This window comes from Xiphophorus couchianus, chromosome 6 (genome assembly GCF_001444195.1).
Source record: "Xiphophorus couchianus chromosome 6, X_couchianus-1.0, whole genome shotgun sequence".
NCBI classification, from domain to species: Eukaryota; Metazoa; Chordata; class Actinopteri; order Cyprinodontiformes; family Poeciliidae; genus Xiphophorus; species Xiphophorus couchianus.
The window spans coordinates 26058485-26078263 of NC_040233.1; the positions used below are offsets into that span (position 1 = coordinate 26058485).

Here is a 19779-nt window from a genome sequence, read left to right on the forward strand (position 1 = left end):
GCAGTGCATCTTAAAAGCAAAATGTCATGTGAAAGTGAAAGCTGCTCTTAAATCTGTTTCATCATAAGAAAAACAAGGGCTTACCTGCAGTAAATCATGTTTTCCATAAGAGCCCATGAGTCTCCACAATATATTTCATTCAGGCCTCAAAGTGATCCAATTTATTTATTAGTCTGTTTTAAATAGTCATTTATTGTTTCCCTGTTTTCAGTCTGAATATTTTATGACTTGATGCGGGAAACTAACCTAATTATACTATTTTTGTAAATGTCAATACAATAATACTATAAAATAATGTGGAATTAATATGAATAAAAACAAGTAAATGTAGTGAAAGCCAGCTTAAAATAAAAAATATGTAATAAGCTGAATTGTTTTCAGCACTTTTCATAATTACTTTTTTAAAAAGACAATTTTATTTTTCCATTATTTACACAGGTTAAATCTCACTGAGAAAATATATTATCCTGTTTAAGGTTTCCACGATTAGAAGAAACATGTTGCCCTAAATATGCTGTAATTTTTCTATTAACTGAAAAATTGCTGTTTGTGATACATCAAAACTCAATTATTTAAAAAAAAACAATTATTTCTTTTGTTATATTTTTCACCCCTGGCGGTCGCCATTTTTCACGTGCGCAATGGCTGCTGGGTTGTTGACGTGATATGTCCGTTCTGTACTGGAACATACACCGGAAGTAAACACAAGAAGGCTAACATTACCCGAGTTTGTTTATTGCGCTTGTGTGTACATTTAAATAATGCCACATAATGTCGCTGTTGGCTGTAATTTACAAAAGAAATAGTGAGGTCAGTCTGGATCATTTCCCTCATGAAAAAAAAGAAGAGCGCAGTGGGAAAGGGTAGAACACAACTTCCGAACAGTTGTGCTCTCAACATTTATCTCCAGAAGATTTTATTTGTAAAAGCAAAACTGATGAAGGCTCTAACAGGTTCTTGTTACCATCACAAGCTAAATCCAAATGCAGTGCCGACAAAGCTCCAGTGTTTTGACAATCTGTGCTACCTCGCCAGATTTTCTGACCACAGAGAACTATGCCCATTGCTACAAGGTGGGACAGATTTTTGGGCAGGACTTAACACCTGTACTGAATGTGAAACCACGGACCCAACAAAAGGCCCTGACCAGAAGTTAACGGACCAAAAACCAGAGCAGACACCGAGCACGTCAACTACTTACCAGATCACACAGACCGACCAGAGGTATGTTCTTCTTCTTCTTCTTTAGATTTTAACGGCAGCTTGCATCCATTTACGTTGCACTACTGCCCTCTATTGACTCCTACCACCTACACCTCAAATTCTCTTAAAAATCCCAGTGTTTTTTAAAAAACGAAAAATCTTCTTTTTCCCCTCAATACTATTCAGCTGACCAGAGGTATGTGCCATTCATTGTTTTGTTTATGAAGCTGAAGATGGCGGCAGCAGCACAAACACCAGCTTCTTCGGCCGATTCTTTCCTCGTCCTCCATTCGGCCCTCCTCATCATCATCATCATTTCTTGTGATTTTTACATTTCCATTAATTTAAATGCAATGCAGTTCAGATTGAAAAGGCTAAATGACATTACTCATCGCTTTTTTGGCTGGACGGAGCTAGCGCATTTGGACCACCTAGCATACCTCATTTACCCAGAGTGCATTGCAGCGTAAACAACAGCCAAGAAGAAACTCTCACACTGACAGATTGCAATTCCGCCTAAACCCAAAGGTTTGTGTTCACCTGACTGCAAAGAGAAAACCTTCCCTTTGTCTCCAAAGAGTCCTGACCGCCTTGTACCTCCAGCTTTTTCAAGACTGCAATAAAATAAAATGATCTTTGAATATGTACACGTTTATAATTACATTGTAACAAAAGTATATAAAACTATTTCTTAAGTCTTTAAAAATGATTTTAAACATGAAATAAATATCAATAATAGCGCCATTACATTTTAAGATAAATTAATTAAATGGGTTGCGATGGACTGCCGACCCGTCCGTGTAAGATAAAGGTGTAAGAAAATGGATGGATGGATGGATGAAATGGGCACCACAATAATATTTTAAAATTAAGATATAAAAAAACAAGTTAGTTGAAATTATATTGAAATTTATTTTGATAACAGTTTTCAATGATCAAAAAATAAAATAAAGTTATTATAAAGTAAAATAAGCTGCGTAAATTGAAAATGCATTACATTTTCCAAAACGAGTCATTCACGTTTAACTGAGAATTGTTTCTGGGTTAGTAGCGACATCTAGTGGTAGACTGCATGAAGTTAATTCTTTCTCGTTTAGCTCTGCAAGTCATTTATAAAAACAACCTGTTGATTAATCACTGTACAAAATCTATTTTAGTAAACAGTAAATTAGCAATAAATTAAAACAGAAAAAAAACCACATACATAATATGTTACATGAAAATAATCTGAAATGGATCAAGAAAAATTATCTTAACAACAATAGCTGGAGATCTCGACCCCACTTAAAGTCTATACATAGAAATGGCTTTTGGAAAAAACAAATGTCATTGGGTTGGTAGCTGTTATTTAAAGCTGTGAATTGGTTGTCAATTCTAGTTATTTGTATGTATTTTTTCATACCCCTTTTTGTCCTAAAATGTATGCAAGAATAACCACAATTGCTGTTAAAATTTGAAAAAGGCAATTCAATAAAAATGCCTTCAAATCAAATTACAGCATATTCTTAATTTGAATAAAGTAGGATGCAGTAGAGTCACAATACTACAGCAAACACTAAGAATAAAAAAGAAATGTAAGCATTTTTAATTAATATTGTCTTCAGTAACTTTTTATTGAGATGGCTGCCTGTTTCTTTGTGATATAAAATTTACAGTAGTAAAACAGTATTCAAAATGGAGAAAACTAGAAAACATTCCATTTAAGCAAAGCATATATGCGTTGATCTTCATAAGTCAGGAAATGATTACAAGAAAAATGCTACTGACATAAACTTGCCTATTATCTATAATTGAATCAGAAAAAACAACTTATTTAAGACTTTTAACACAGTGAAAAGTACTTGCTTAATCAGTTTAATCATAAATATTGAAAACATACTAAGATAATTTTGCTTTTCATAAAGTGTTCTTACTAAAAACCTGCATGATGCCGAATTTTTGCAAAACAAAGATCAGTTGGGATGGAGGGGACTCGAAGCATTTCAGCTCTAATCTCTGTTCTAAAATCGCTGTTTTAAAATACAGCAACCAAATCCTTGCATTATCTCTTTTTAAACATTAAATATATTTGTATTAATTCATGTGCTACAATTATAAGGGGCTACAAAGAACATAAACAGATATTCAAAGATATACTCAAGTTTGATGTAATTGAAATATCTGTGAAGTTTCTTAGATTGTGATATTCAGGCAGGAAAAGGACACAGCAGATGCCTGAATGTCTCTTTGATGGTATTAACAGCATGTAATTGTGTTCTGCGTCTATCCCAGGCTAATTTTGTGCTAAAGAGTTCTCTGGCACAGAGTCGGTGTGACTCCCTGCTGTTGGCCCTTTGAGCCACCCGAGGGTTCCCCTTCTGCTGCCGGTCCCCGGCCATCTGGACCCTCCATCGGTCATGATGAGGAACAACAGCAGGGTAAGATGATACCATCCATCCATCCATCCATCCATTTTCTGTTCACCCTTGTCCCTAATGGGGTCGGGAGGGTTGCTGGTGCCCATCTCCAGCTACGTTCCGGGCGAGAGGCGGGGTACACCCCGGACAGGTCGCCAGTCTGTCGCAGGGCAACACAGAGACATACAGGACAAACAACCATGCACACACACACTCACACCTAGGGAGAATTTAGAGAAACCAATTGACCTGACAGTCATGTTTTTGGACTGTGGGAGGAAGCCGGAGTACCCGGAGAGAACCCACGCATGCACAGGGAGAACATGCAAACTCCATGCAGAAAGACCCCGGCCGGGAATCGAACCCAGGACCTTCTTGCTGCAAGGCAACAGTGCTACCAACTGCGCCACTGTGCAGCCCTAAGATGATACCAACCTGAGAAAATAAAATACAACAGCTTTAACTATTTAAAGGGAAAGGTATGTAAGTATGTAAAACTTAGAAACGACCAAAATGAAGACATGCTGTATTTTCCGTTGTAAGAGGGTTTTTCTTACCTGCAAGTTATAAATTTTGCCTGATGCCAGAAAGATGGTGGAAACACTTTCTTTTGATCTTTTTTTCCTCCATTTATTTTTATCACACTGCTGAGTATTAGCAGAAGCTTTACCCTGTGGGATGGCGCTCTTTGATAACAGCGGGGGCAGTGTTTGAACAGCACGGTCTCTTGTGGCATGCACAGGGGACAGATGGTGACTCTGGGGTCAGTTAGAGTCAGATCTAAATAAAGACTTTTTACCAAGAACACATAAGATTACAGTACTTTTAAATTACAAAGGGAACACAGATGTCATGACATCAAAAGGCTGGGATCAACTTAGTTACTAACATTATTGATAAATACTATACTTCATAACCAAAAAGCATTTTTCCCTTGTTTTTGTTATGACCTCTGAATTTTAAGATACATGCTAGTTATATTAAAGAAAACTAATTTTCAAAAATTAAAATGCTTATCTACTGAGCATTTACACATATACAATATCTTCAATAAATACAACATAGATTGTATTCAGTTATTCATGTTACATTTTCTTTCTAAATTTGAACTATTTTATCATATCGAATTATTTATTAACTAAAAATTGACACATATTTGATAAAAGACGAACAAATTATGTATGTTAAATATATAATTATAATTGGTACGTGCACGATTGAGTGTTGATGTAATACTATCTATTAGACGTTAGGGGGCGACATTACTCTGCTCTGAAAACAAAATATCCAGAAAACCAGACAATATAAATCTTATTTAGTAATAAAACATATTTCACCAAAACTGTTTTTTTCCCCAGGTTTACGTCTTGATACACTGTGAATACTGTTAAAGTAGGCTTAACGTAAAGATAAAGTTTCAGTCAATAAAAATAATAAAATCCTTCGATTTGATTCTACTTTACAAAGTTAACAAAACCAACCAGTAGCCAAAGTTAGTAAAATGAATTAAAGTAAAACGGATTATCTTTAATATCTACATATGCCTGATACCCTATGTAAATAATGTGGTTTGGTCGTAAAAAGATGGGTTACACGGCGAAAAAACAGCAAAAGTTCAACATTTTATAGAATTAACTTATTCTGGAACATTATGTGGAAAATCTTGGCTACAAATGTTCTCTTTTCCCCCTTTGGCTAGCTAAAAGTCCACAAAAGACTATTTGTGCCAACGGTTACTGTGTTTGTACCCTTCGGGCTAACTAGAACTAAAGTAACGAAGTGAGTCCTCTTGCGTTCTCTAGACGATCTTCAAAGTTAAACTGACACGTCGAGCGACATTTTCGGCACAGCATCATCAGCGCTGACGTGGGAGCTACGTGAGCGAAGGCGAGGCCCAGGCCGTCCATCCATACTGTCATTAGTGACGAGTCAGACTACGTAAAAACTTCGGTAAGTCGCCGTAAAGCTGTCACTTTCTTTTTAGAGGGGGTCAGCGCCGAGCTGGAAAGTACGCAAACGCATCCCCGGCGCGAATTTTTTCCTTGAGAAAAGTTTTTTGTTGTTGTCGTCAGTAGACAGCAGAACAACATGGTGAGGAAAAAAAAAAATGATATCAGAAGGTTCGGCTGTCAGCAGTTTGTGCAGCTGCGCGTCAAGTCCGAAATTGTAACTGTGATCTGGGAGGCTGAGTGAAGTATTCCTCTTCAAAATAAAACATTTTTGAAGCAAAACATCTTGAAGACGTCAGTTATTTTAACCTAATGTCTCGAGAAAATACACTTTCTTACTGTCTTGAAATAAATATACACAGAATACACGAGTGAAATCTAAAGATGTAGTACGAGAATAATATTTTTAAGACTTGAAATTTTATTTCTAAAACTGAGAGTTAAAGTTTTATCCAACCCGTTATTAAAACGTTTAACTTTTCATGTTCATGCGCTGCCATGTCATTTACCCAAGGCGTGGATCCGTATAAATAAAATATAAATCTGGATTACATAGGCCTCTAAAATCGTGGCTTCTGATGCATGTGTTGCATAAAGTCACACGTTATTTAATCTGTATGTTGTACATTAATTGATCACTCTGCATCCATTAAGAGTTTGTTTTTTTTCTCATGAGGAAAACTGTAAAGATTTAAAGCTGAGACTTGAAAAGTTTGTCATCTTTTTATAACAAATAATGGTATTTTACCTATAAAGTACAGCTTTCATTCGCTTCCCAAACATCAAAAAACAAACATTTACCCAAGATAAGATAATTATTTAAAAAATATAAACAAACATTTTCCAAACTCTGAAATTGTGGCTTCAGGGAAATATATGTATTGTGGAAACTCATTATTTAATGGTTGAAAAACTAAAGATCTTCTGGAAGTACGTAGGATACCAAAGGGAAAACTGTAAATATTTAAAATTTATAGCAATTTCTGTTTACTTATCCTCAACCTTCAAATTTATTTAACCCTTAAATCACAGTTTTTCAAATACCTAGCTTTCATATGCAGATGGGACCCATAAGTGTCGGCCCCTTATGAGTCCCTTTTCAGCCTCTATGTTCTGGAGTACATAGAGGTAGACTTAGAGGTTTAATGAATGAAAACTCTGGGTCAGAAGTGGTAAACATATGGGTTCCAGATATGTTGCGAAACTTGAACTGGTTACCAGTTCTACCAGTGGGCAGCCACATATAATAAAGATATTATGTAAGTCAGCGCAAATGTTTCACAGACTGTCAGTTTCATCAAAGATTTGAATTTAAATTAATTTACACATGAGTGTAAATTAAGCTTAATTTTGTAAGCAAAATTAAGTAATTGAACTTTTGCCATGTGGAACATTATTTTATTTGACAGTTCTTAGAAAAATTTAATGTTTCAATTGTTTATTTTTGTGTTTTTATTATGCAAAGGACTTTGAACTGCTTTGTTGCTGAAATAAAATAAAATAAAATTGGATTTGATGTGTAGAAAGGAGATGTTTGCAATAAATGTATTGCAGAGAAATCCACTGGCTCTGTCTGATACTGGTTGGTGTTCTTCTCTGTTGCCATGTTAATAATTGTGCGTATGCCTAGGTGACCATGGATTCATCGGTGTCGTCTCAGCTGGAAAGCAGTTTAAATGATTCAGTGACAGATGGAGAGAAGGATCATGGAGAGGCCGACGCATGTCCTGCAGACTCCAGTCAGGTATGCTCACTTTGAGCTATTTGTTGCTTTCTGCCAAGTATGACGTCAGCAGATTTCTGTGTGACGTCGTTGATTTGTACCAGCAGGTTTTGTTGCAAACAGAGTCTGAAGTTGCTGTTGTCCAGCTGTCTGATGGTCAGACCACGTCGGTTCCAGGAGTCATCCAAGCCCCTCAGACCTCTGTGATCCAGTCACCACAGGTCCAGACTGTTCAGGTGGGAACCAGAGTTTTAATAGCTTCTTTACACTTTAGTTTTATTTTGATGTGGCTTTTTGCTTGTCTAATTCAGTTAGTTTTAATTCGAGAGTGTTTGCTAGTATTTATTCGATATGGATTGATTTTAGTTAAGTTTTTATTAGTTATAGTAATAGTTTTAGTTTTTTCATACTTTGGTACATTTTTCAGTACAGAATTCAAAAAAGTAAAAGTATTGTACTGTGATTATGTATACATTTATTGGGTAATAAATACTCAACAGATTATTCAATTATTATTATTAAAAGACCAACTGACTCTTGTGTTTTCTCTCAACTTCTGCTGTCGCCATTTTGTGGACTAGCGTAAGTGCCGCATCAGTTCAAAAGCCTAATAAACAGATTCATAAACATGAAAACGAAGGATATTACATCTGTAATGCCAGCATGTTTTAGTTAGTTTTATAAATGCACAATATAGTTCCAGTTAGTTATAGTTTTTCCCCATCAACCCTTCAACCTGCAGAGGAACACCCGCGTGTCGTTTTTCCATCGGCTCTGGTGTAATTCTAGTTGCTTGTCTGCATCCAAATAAAACTTTGAATGAAAAAGCATAATGTCAGGTTTAGGTCCACATCTAACTGTCCACAGATCTAAAGCTTGATTTCATAATGTAGTTGTGAATGAACAGTAGCTCTGTGTGTAGGCGAGGTAAAGCATCTGTTGAGAGGTGAAGAAAAGTGAGAAGCAGAAACAGAAATGTCACACTTCTGAAACTAACCTTTATATGCAGAAGGTGTTCTGTTTGTTTGTGTCTTACTACAGTTGCAGAAACCAATGCAAACCAGAGCAAAACTCAGATTTTCTGACTGAGAAATAAATAGATTTTCTTTTTGAATCCAGTGCACTAAACCAAGATCTCAGTATATTATCACTAAAAGAAAAAGAACAACAACAGAGTTTAGAGAAGGGAAATGAAACAATAATTAACAGGAACCAACATCAGCACATGTGCAACATTAGTTGCAAAGTGGAAACAAATTGTCATTTCATAAGAACGTGTTTTTATGTGGAAACTTGCAGAAAGATTAAATCTGTGAATTGCACGGTGGAGCTGCACTGAAAAACACCACAAAGTGGTTTTGTTGTCGGCTTTCAGCTGATACTTCTTTGTGTGTTCTGTTTCAGACTAACACTTTTAGAAAATTCCAATTTAAACTTATTAAAACCTCAAATCAGATACCTAGTATGCTGTTTAGGATTAGCACTAGCACAGTATGCACATGTAGAATCATTTCTTTCTTTTCAGAGCATGAAATCTGTTATTCTACAACATAGTTGAAAGAAATTGCTGATAAAGCCGTGTTTAACTTGGCACTGTGGTGTAGTGCACATATCCTTTTCTAATGATACCAAAACAGCCCTTATGTTGGTAACACACAACTATTACGCCTCAGTCGGAGTTATAAAAGCCCATAGAGTGATGACACAACCCCAGATCTACTGTATATTTAATTTTAATCCAATAATACACTTTAAAGGCGAGACATTTACAAGCATATTCATGCGAAAATGGACCCACACTTAGAGAGCAATGCACTAAATGATTATACAGCATTAAATGGAGTCTGTAGAGTCTCTGTTGAGACTTGTAATGAGTTGAAAAGATTAAATCTGAAAATTATATCCAGCTCAAATTCCCTCTTTGACGTCAAAATGGTTTGAGCAAAGAAAACATCCCTGCTCCAAAGTAATAACAATAAACATTAGAGATCTTTGACTCACAATTTATTTTTATAGTTTCTGGCTGAAGGACTCATATGCTTTGCTGTTTTCCACATTTAGTTACTGATAAAATACCCGGTATTGTATTTTATTTGGATTTTATATGTTAGATTAACACAAAGTAGTGCATAATTGTGACGTAGAAGGAAAATATGTTGTTTGCATTTTTTTTTTTTACAATTAAATATCTGAAAAGTGGGTTCAGAAGACACCTGTGTATAGTTTAACCTCAGTATAAATCTGTGAAGGCTTCAGAGGTTTGTTAGAGAACAGACTCATGAATATGGGGCTGTATTAGTGCCAAAATTTAGACTATTACACATTTAGATAAGGCTACTGTATTCGTTCTGATGTCATCTACTGATCTGCAGACTGACAGCGGTAACTGAGCCGCAAATGATAAGGAGAATGCTCACTGCGTTAGCTTTGAAGAGGCTGGTGGTGGCAGCATCATGCTGTGGAGCTGCTTTTCTTCTACAGGGACAGGAAACATTGTCAGCTGATGGGAAGATTGATGGAGCTAAATGCAGAACAATCCTGATGGAAAACTTGTTAAACTAGAGTTTAGAATGGACAATTACCATACACAAATCTATGCGTGTTCATGTTTTAGAATGGCCTAGTCAAAGTCCAAATTTTTCCAAATGAATTGGATTAATGGAGGCTGAATAGAAATTAGTTCCACATTTACTTTCCACTTTAAAACTATGTGCTACTTTGTATCTGTGTTGTATAAAATGCTTTTAAATACTATAACAATATCAGTTGTAATTTGGGAAAATGGGGAAAAAGCAGAATGGGGATGAATTCTAGGTATAGCAAATGCTGCCTGTTTGCTCAGATTGTTACAGTTGCTGAACTGGAAGATGACGGGTCGGTTACGGACACGCAGAAAAGACGGGAGCTCCTCTCCAGGCGTCCGTCGTATCGGTGAGATACGGTCAGCAGAAAGTGAAATGAAGACAAAACAGCCTGTTGTTGAAAATCTGCATTTGTTTTCTCCAGAAAAATCTTAAATGAGTTGTCGTCAGATTCGCCGACGGTTCCTAAAATCGACGAGGAAAAGGGAGAGGAGGATGCGGCGGTCTCCAGCAGCTCCACAGAATCAGTTCCCAACTCAATCTACCAAACCAGCTCCGGACAATACAGTCAGTACACAGGAAACCTTCACACCGTACAGATATTATGTGTTCTTTGATTCTAAATACGGTGTTTATTTTCCTGCTTTCCTTCCTTTTCTGATTGGAAACTTTGATTTCTAGTTGCTCTGCTGGGATTTCTGAGTGATGTAAACAGCTAGCAGAATTTTTATAATTAATAAAGAAAATAAATGTATGGTTTAAATATAGTTATCATTAGCTTCAATTATAAGCAAATAATTGAAGCACTTTTTTCTTGTACTATTCTGATTCAGCTTAAAAAAATTAAGATTTTAAAAAGACAATTTGATGCAGTAGTTTGAATTTATTCTGGATTTACTCTAATTTGTTGTGTCTGCTTTATAAAATTATATACAAACATCCAGTGAAATTTGGATAAATTCCCTGATCGATCCCTGAGTTGTTCCTGGACTAATTTTCTTTAATTTTAGGCGGCAGTTTGGGTAAGTTATGAAACTTTAGCAACAGGTTTCTATAAACACACATCAAAAATCATTTTGGATCTCATGAAACTTTACTGACACTAAGCTTTTGGAAACGCGTTCCCAAAACCCCGACTTTAACCCTGGTGAAAGTTTGTTTGCTATGCTTAAAAATATGATCTATGTTAGGAAATCATTCAGTTTAAATGAACTTTATCAGTTCTGAGAAGAACAGAGGTCAAATATTCATCTGGGTTGGTGTTATCGCTAATGGAAAATGAACCAAGTATTCTTGGGGGTGTATCGATTTACTTGAGTTTTTATTTATAATTTCGACTGAGAAAAAGGACAATAAATTAGAAACCTGCATTGTTTTTGTTGTCATATATCAACAAAAATGCTACTTGTACAGTTATTAAGCTGTAGTTGAAGAATTATTGAAGTGAATTAGTAAAATCTTCATTTCAACTTCATTTGAGACGACATCCTGGTTAAAACTGAACTCTGACCTCACACAGTTGCCATCGCTCAGGGCAGAGCGATCCCACTGACCAGCCCAGCAGTGGAAACCCTTCAGGGGGCCCAGACCGTGACGGTGACCGGCTCCCCGACCCCTCAGACCGGAGCCGCCGTCCTGCAGGCTGCAGACTCATCACACCAGTTCTTCATCCAGGGAGGACAGGTGCTCATCCAAGGTAACGTAGCCCAAACATCACACTGAAAAAGTTCCACTTCCACTGGGAGATTATTTCACTTATAAGATGGGGAAAAATGTCTTGGTTTAAGTAAAATAATCTGTCAGTGGAACTAGTACTTTTTCATCAATATTAAGGAATTGTTGACTTTAAACAAGCGCCTACATTTTGCTGAAAAGTTACTTGTAAGTTAGTTTTGTAGTAACATATTTCCAGTCAAAACTAGACCAAAAATACTTGGTAAGATGTTGTGTTTTTGCAGCGCATGAGTAAAATTCATAGTAGTTTGTCCAGAAGGAACCAAACCAGTGGCTTGATGTCGCTCACTTCTCCCTCAGGACAGAGCAAAGGTGCAGAGCGACTTGTTCCTTCACATGTTGTCACCATAAAAGTAAAATCACTGCTAGATTTGTCACTAGTTATGAAGCCCCCATACGGACATTTTTTTTTGCTTTCCCTCACAATAAGTGGTTTAAATTGTACATAGTTACAAATGTCAATTTCAAATTTCAAATATATACACATTTAAAGAGCTTCAGTGAAAACGTGTTTATTTATTCTTAACTCTTTGGTGCCAAAACTGATTGCATATCGATTTATTCGCTTCATGTTTATGTCTGTTTGTGTAAGTCTGAGATGGAACTGCACATGAAAACGGCCCTTTATTAATCACAAAATAACAATCAAAACACTCAGATATGACCCCATAAAAATAACTCAGAAAAACCTTATATTATAGCAGACGTACAGTGACCACCGTAAGAAAGACTTTCAGTATTCAGTTATGTTGCATGAACTGATCAATACGTTATTGTGAGAGAATGCAAAACCTATTGCGAGGTAACGCAAAAGTTTTGTGAGGTAATGCAAAAGTTATGTGAGGTAATACAAAAGAAACATTTTTTGCCCTTATCACCTAGGGGGCTTCGTAACTAGTTTCTTTAAAAAAATAATAAGTTACAACCTCAGATCTGCTGAACCCCCTCAGCTCATCCCCACACTTGGCCACGCCCCTCAGTGTCTATTGGCCCTGCCCACTTTGGTGAAATTTTTCAACAATTGACTGAGGGCTGGGTTATGGTTTCACAGAGGGGTTTGTTACTTTTTAAGAGTTTGGTGTTAACACCAAGAAAGGAAATAAGGAATACTGTGGACAGAAGACGGTTTCCACTGTGCATATTAATGCATATTAAGGTATATTTGATGTTTGAACTATTAAGAGAGATTGTCATTAGCACTTTTAGAGCGGATCTTAAGTATTCACTGGTATCATCCAGGCAGCTGTAGTCACTACGCCATGCGAATACTAAGGTCCACTGTATGGGGAAGGTTGGATAAATTCTAACTTTTGCACTCACTTCTTATTACAAACAGTAACTCTAGTTAATGTTGTGTAATAAGTAAACACCCTGGAAAGCCAGCGTTGCCTGTTAATGAGTTTGCAAACTTTCCCACTCAAACTGTACTTTCCCTGTTTATTATCAGTAGCAGAAACGATGTTGTTTTTTTTCCAATAAAGCCCTACAGTTAAAATGTTTTCTTTAGGCTCAACTGTTATTCGGTTGGACTCAGCTTGTGGATATAACCTCCAACAAATGATGTCAAACCTCAATTATCTTTCCCCTCCTTGTTTTTACCTTCTTCCAACAGACACAGGCAGTAAATAACCGCTCGACTGTTTGCATGGCAGCCACTTGGGACACAATATCCTCTTGTTTGTTGAGCGTCTCTGTAGTTGCGTCACTGGTTCTAAAAATACACCCTCCTCCTCCTCCTCCTGCTCTTCCTCCTCCCTCTCTGCCTGGCTCACATTGTGTTTCTCTGCCTCTCCGTCTGATCCGCACGGGCGGAGAAAGGGGAGGAACCAGCGCTATAATCCAGGCTGTTTTACTGACTTCAGCGGGCACCAGTGATGTCACAGTGATGTCAATGCCTGTAATTGTAATCCGGCTGCAAAGTTGGAGTGTGAGCACTCTGAAAGAGGGAGAGCAGAGAGAAAACAGGGAGTAAAGAAGGAGATTTAGATTTAAAAAGGAAGTAGAGGAGGATTTTTGGAAGATTCTTTGCTGAGGTTTTTTCCTTCCTGCCGTGGTGCTGGATTATTGGAAACAAGAGATGGCTGTTACTGGAGATGAGACTGAGTCAGGTAGTTTACTCACTTATTTTTATACTTATTTAAGGTGATAAATGTTAGTTATTGGTGCTATTTTTTGAAATAGAAACGATGTACAGTATATCTGTAAGTGAAAATTGATCCATTTGGATAAGCTGAGAAATAGATTTGGACATTGTAGCTTTATACTTTTTTTTGGAAATAAGAGTCTGAAAAATCTGCAAGCGTTCAGTTTATTTGTGTAGAGCTGTCTTTCCTGAAGCAGTAAAACACACACAGATCTTAAGTGGTTGTCAGGCAGGGAGGGAGGGAGGAAAGGGGTGAAGGAGCGGGGCGAGTGGGAGGACTGGTGGTGGGGGGGGTGAGATAGATGGTGCTTTGACGTCACCGTGTTTCCTGGAACACAAGCAAGGCAGCGAAGAGAGAATGCAAAACGTGCGAGAGAGACGCACACGCTGACGTCAGCACGGCCCGAGTCACTGTGTTATCACAACCTGAGAGAAAAGAGTGCAGCGCTCTTTGTGTGTGTGGATGTTTGTGTGTGTGTGTGTGTGCACCTGTTGCGTCTCTTTTTGAATGAGTGTGTGTGTGGAGAAGACTGAAGCTATGTTAGTGCAGAGAGAAAAAGAGAAGCGGGAACAGAGCAGAGCAGTTACTTGTTGAGTCACTTGTGACTCAACTCAAGAAGAACATGAAACCACAAACAGAGCTGCTGTTCCCCCCACCTCACCACAGATGACTTTACTTTCCTTTTTAAGAAAAATGCTGCTTTCCTGCAGTTATCAGCAGCCAGCAGGGCTTTGATAAACACAGCGCCACCTCCCAAGTACAAATGCTTTTTCCTCCATGCTGATAATGTTTAGCTTGAATTAACATTTTAGAAAATTACTTTTATTTGTTTGATTTTGGCCCATAAAAGAATGAAAGAATGCAATATATTATAATCTGATCATCTTTGAAAAAAAGGAAAAGGGGGAATTAAGATTATAAATGCTGTTCCAATTATGCTTTGTGATTCTCGTGGTTGTAACCTTGAGAAATAACCAGTTTGACTGTATTTGTGCAAAAACAATTTACTTATTTAATGTAAAACAGAAAAGCTGCTGCTATATAATCTAATATTTATTGTCACAGTTATAGTTTTGAAGGTTCTGGGTTCAAATCCCAAGCTCTAAACATGCATGCATGGTTTCCTCCCACACTTAAAAAACATGACTGTTAGGTTAACTGGTCTCTGTTAGGTATGAGTGTGTGCATGGTTGGGTGTCCTGCATGTCTCCATGTTGCCTGGCAACCAGTATGGAGTGTACCCCGCCTCTCGCCCAATGGCGGCTGGAGATAAGCACCAAAATGGACAGTAGTTTAGAAGTATTCTTCCTTTTACCTGAAGTTCACTTTAAAAAGTAATACTTGGATTAAATTTAATGTCAGCTCTCCCCAATGCCCTTTAATACTGCAGCTGCATTAATAAGAGTAACAGGTGCCACTGTGATGGTCCCTATTTTCCACATTTGGAAATATTCTCCATCGACTTGAATGCATCCTTCTGTTAAGTGTGTTGGGCTTTTTTCAGCCAGTTGACAGGCAGTGTGCAGCAACAGTTCCACACTTCCAGTCCTGTCATTGAACTTACTTAAAACTAGGGATGTACCGATTTGAAAGTTTGGGCCGATATTAATATCCAACATTAATATTGTTGTTATGGCCAATAACCAATATATACTGTATATTTCCCTACCATTTGGAAAAATAACAACCAGAAACAGATGGCAACAAGATAAAAATAAATATTGGTTGTTCATAACAACTAAGTTTATTCATCAGACCGATACCAATGTGTTAAAAAAAAGACTAAAACCAGCCGATATGATGTTAATGTGGATATATTGTGCATCTCTACTTTAAGCCACAGAAAAATGGTTTGGAAGTCTCTACCCTGCTAACTGACCCATGGCTTGTTCCAAGTGATTATTTTCTGGGATCTGCTGATTTTGGTCTACAGTAATTATTTTCTGGGATCTGCTGATTTTGGTCTACAGTACTAACCCTGATGTAGCAAATGTGAAACATGTAGATGCCTCTTCTTAAAAGTTTAAGCATTTTTTACTTTGTGTTGCTGACTGCATAAGAAAATGTTGAAAAGTCAGTTTAATTAATCAAACAGATCCATCAATCTGTGTCTTCCAGAAAGCAATTTAAAGTTCTTTGCAGAAAGTAGAGAGCATAATCATCAACAGATAAACAATAAAACAAACAAAAATAAGTGAAACCAATCATAAACTCTTATCACCTCCTATATAGACAGCAGGAGGTGAAAGAGCACCTTCCCATTATCTCCTGGACAAAAAAGTGCCCTGATGAAATCTTTCTTTTCTTCCTTTTTTTTTTTACAGTGTGTGGCCCAAGACAGCATGCGGTTATTGATTTGAAATTTGTGTTCAATCTGTCCTTGTGAAAAAATCTCACACTACTAAGGCAGCTGCAGAAGGTGCCCTTTTCTCCACTTGAGCTCCTGCTCCCCAAATGTCTGTGCACGGCTCTGTGTTTTTATTTGGATGCTTTCTGAGACGAAGGAACGGACTGCATTCCGTCTTTCTTTTCTCCTGCCGACCAGACATGTGACTTCCAGCCACTACTGCCGTTTAATCCTGGAGCGTCAGTCACTGGTTAAGTCATTTACGAGCAGAAAATGAATGCACACATGAAATGACTTTTGGCAGCCAATTTGCTGTTTATAGATAATTGTTTCAGGGACATGATGACTCCTTTCAAATGAATAAGTTTAATTCAGAGTTTACAATGGCTTGTTTATATGTGGCACTTTAAAGCACCGCATATAAACATAAAAGCTGCAAAAATTGCACACCATATTTATATTTTATGCAGTTTGCATAAGTTTGCAAAGTGGTCAGTATTGCTTTAGTTTTTTTTTCCTTGTTGGTCCACAGCTGCCACAGGAGACATGCCAGCCTACCAGCTGCGATCGCCCAATTCGGGCCTGGCTCAGAGCATCGTGATGGCTGCGTCCCCCAGCAGCATGCAGAGCCCGTCGTCGCAGCACGCCGAGGAGATCACCCGCAAGAGGGAGGTCAGGCTGATGAAAAACAGGTAGGAAACAGAAACTTCGACAGCTGCAAAACATTTTCTCTACGATTAATGAATGAAACTGTAATGGACATTGCATATTTTTGGGCTTAAACCGATAAACTAGAATGATTCTTGTCACTGATTTTCTTATTGACCTTGATGACACTGAAGCTCTAAATCTTAATTTGACATGAGTGAGCTTCAGTTATTAGACACACATTGCTCTGAAAAATATTTCCATCAAAAATATCAATTTAAGTTCATCTTAATCTAATAAAATTGCTCTCAGTATAATATAATCTCAGTATAATTTTAAGTATTTCAATTTCAAATGATGGTATTATTATGTAGTATACAATAAAACATTTTTAAAGTTGAATGTCTGTCCCAAAGGCCAGTTGCAATATATTATCCACTGCTTAATTATTTACTGTTAAAATGCAAAGATAAAAAGTTTCTCTAAACATTTTATAGCTTATTTCACAGTTCATTTATTTTATTTAGTATTTTCATGTCTTTTATGAGTACAAACACTTATAAAAATGTCTTCTTTTCCCTTTATTTCAATTCTGAATGGCTGTAAGAATTAGTTGGATACATTGTTTTTGCTCTGTAGATGAAAATCTGTCTGAAGGAGTTAAACCAGTGTTGTTGTTTTGTCAGTTTCATCACTAACCGTTGGGGTTTCTCCTCTCTTTTCTGCAGGGAGGCAGCGCGCGAGTGCCGCAGGAAAAAGAAAGAATACGTCAAATGTCTGGAAAACCGCGTAGCTGTGCTGGAAAACCAAAACAAGACACTGATCGAAGAGCTGAAAGCACTGAAGGACATTTACTGTCACAAAGCCGAGTAGCTGAAGACACTTCATAGACTGCTGCAACATATCGGAAAAAAAGGACTACAGAACAAAAAATAAACTGCTTTAATCGTCTTTGTTTCTTTGCTCACTCAGGCCTGACGTACGCCAAAATTATAAAGTGTTGTGGAGATTTCAGACAGCGTGAGCTTGCCAGTTTTGCTCTTGTTCTTAACCTGTGCTCTTTGCATGTGGAGATTCCCGAGTGTCGTAAACTCTGTGCTTGCTGTCGCTGTTGTGCGCGAGGCGAGGCCAGCCGACGAGAGCCGGTCAAACGGAGGGGGAGACAGGAAGAGGAGCAGCAGATGCTTCCTGGAAGTCAACTGAGAATTTTGACCAAAAAGAAAACAGCTGGAAGTGATGGAGGTGGGAAGGGTCAGCAACTTTTTTTTTTTTCTGTTTGAATTTTTTATTTTTGTGTAACCCGGGTCAGATGAGCAGGAGGCACCAGAAGATCCACCAGCAGCTGCGACTCAAAGCGTGTTTACCTAAAGATGTCATGTGTGCGATTAAAGCTTCTGGTTTTGGTTGTTGCATCCTCAAAAGCACAATTAGGGAGATGTGATGTCACTGATTTTATTATTTCCATCTTCAGAAATGTTTCTCTTAAAATGTAAATGAAAATAAAAGAGAATTCATTGTCTGTAAGCGAGACGACAACACCTGAATGTAAACCATGTTAGTAAATATCAAAATGAATTTATTTTTCTCTGCTAAAGTGAAATGAGTATAAAATCTAAATCAAAGCACAGAAAGTAACACCATGTTTCAGATTTAATTCTTAAAATAATATATATTCTGTGAACATGTTACCTGTAAAGAGGAATCTATATTAAAAATCTCAACATAAACCGTTTTTACGTTTTAAAGGAGCGCCCTGTTTCTGAAATCCGTCGATAATGAAAGAAAAACTGTATTTGTTTGTGTTCTGATGATTGAAGATACTCTGTCCAAAGGGTGACGCCAGTTTCTTAATCTGTTTTTTTTAAAGGACACTTTATTTTAAAATGCAGCTTCTTCTTAATAATTCTGCTGACAGTTAAAAGATTGCTTAATTTCTGTCCGTTTTGACATTGTGGAGTTTATTCTATTAATAATTTTATTGACTTCTGTTAATCATACTGAAATTTTGCCTTTTGGCTGCTGAAGCTCTTCTAGTGGCAGTAAAGTATTTATTTACTGTTTAACTCATTAATATCTGCATATTTGTCATCAAATTTCCTATTGCAGTTTGTACTTTCAGAGGAGTCTCATTCAGTTCAACTCTTAATATAAATTGAGGCATATTTTTTTTGCACTTAGCTTATTTGGGTTTAAATAACTTCATCTTTTGTGTTCTCTTCTCTTAGTGTATTTTTGTGTTTGAAATGTACAACTGTTTTTATCGAATAAAATTTTTAAACCTGACAGATTTTGATTTATTTTATTTACTAATGTGAAGTCAGTTACTTCAGTTTTGCTGTCAAAGCCAATAAAATCTTAATTAATGCAGCAAAAAGTTAAAGAACACCAACGTACAGTTTAAACCAGATAATTACACACACTGCCAAAAGAGTCAAAAATAGATTTTCCTCACTATCTAATAAACTTTTTCTGGTTTCGATTACTTAGAATGATCAAAATTATAATTTAGAAATAAAAAATTAGCTGATTTTTAATAAACCTTATTACTTCTCTTGAAATTAAGAAGTTTGATTGACTGTTCAATCTTTTAATTTTACCAACATGTCTCTTTAGACTGGAAGTAATAATGTTTTGAGCAAACCAATCAGAGTCCAGAATTGAATCTGATGGAAAATCTTAGAGCTAAAGATTAGGGTGATGACAAGGAGCTCATCAAAAATAAATCATAAAAATATCAGTAAAAACGTGATCAGTAGTTATAAAAAATGGCTTGATTACTACGATAGCACAAAAATCCTCTGACTTACATCATGAGCCACGAGTCCTAATGCCTCTATCCAGTTTACACTCAGTCCTACCATCTTTCATAAACAAGACAGGGGAAATAAAAGCAGAATTTATGTTACAATTAGGCAAAAACGTTTAACTTACATTTGTGAATGGGGAGCAACACTTTAAGAGAAGTTCACTGATACCTACATCTTTTAAATACTTACCAAGTGCTATGTGGGGGTATTTATCTGATTTTAACAAATTGGTTTATAGCCTTATAG

The 19779-nt window shown here is 36.9% G+C and overlaps 1 protein-coding gene across 3 annotated transcripts; it reads left to right on the plus strand.

Moving 5' to 3' along the window:
• The first annotated feature begins 5403 nt into the window (after positions 1–5403).
• On the plus strand, positions 5404–19009 carry crema (cAMP responsive element modulator a). 3 transcript variants are annotated; one of them, XM_028021136.1, is made up of 8 exons: positions 5404–5549; positions 7179–7292; positions 7379–7507; positions 10114–10202; positions 10278–10420; positions 11373–11549; positions 16611–16770; positions 17455–19009. In XM_028021136.1, the coding sequence occupies exons 2-8, from the start codon at positions 7185–7187 to the stop codon at positions 17597–17599; spliced, it is 951 nt and encodes a 316-aa protein (XP_027876937.1). In that variant the 5' UTR covers positions 5404–5549; positions 7179–7184; the 3' UTR covers positions 17600–19009. The 3 variants fall into 3 exon arrangements, with proteins under 3 accessions (XP_027876937.1, XP_027876939.1, XP_027876938.1); XM_028021138.1 differs by lacking the exons at positions 5404–5549; positions 7179–7292; positions 7379–7507; ... (1 more) ...; positions 10278–10420; positions 11373–11549 and adding exons at positions 13393–13695; positions 16056–16328; XM_028021137.1 differs by lacking the exons at positions 5404–5549; positions 7179–7292; positions 7379–7507; ... (1 more) ...; positions 10278–10420; positions 11373–11549 and adding an exon at positions 13397–13695.
• Positions 19010–19779: the final 770 nt, after the last annotated feature.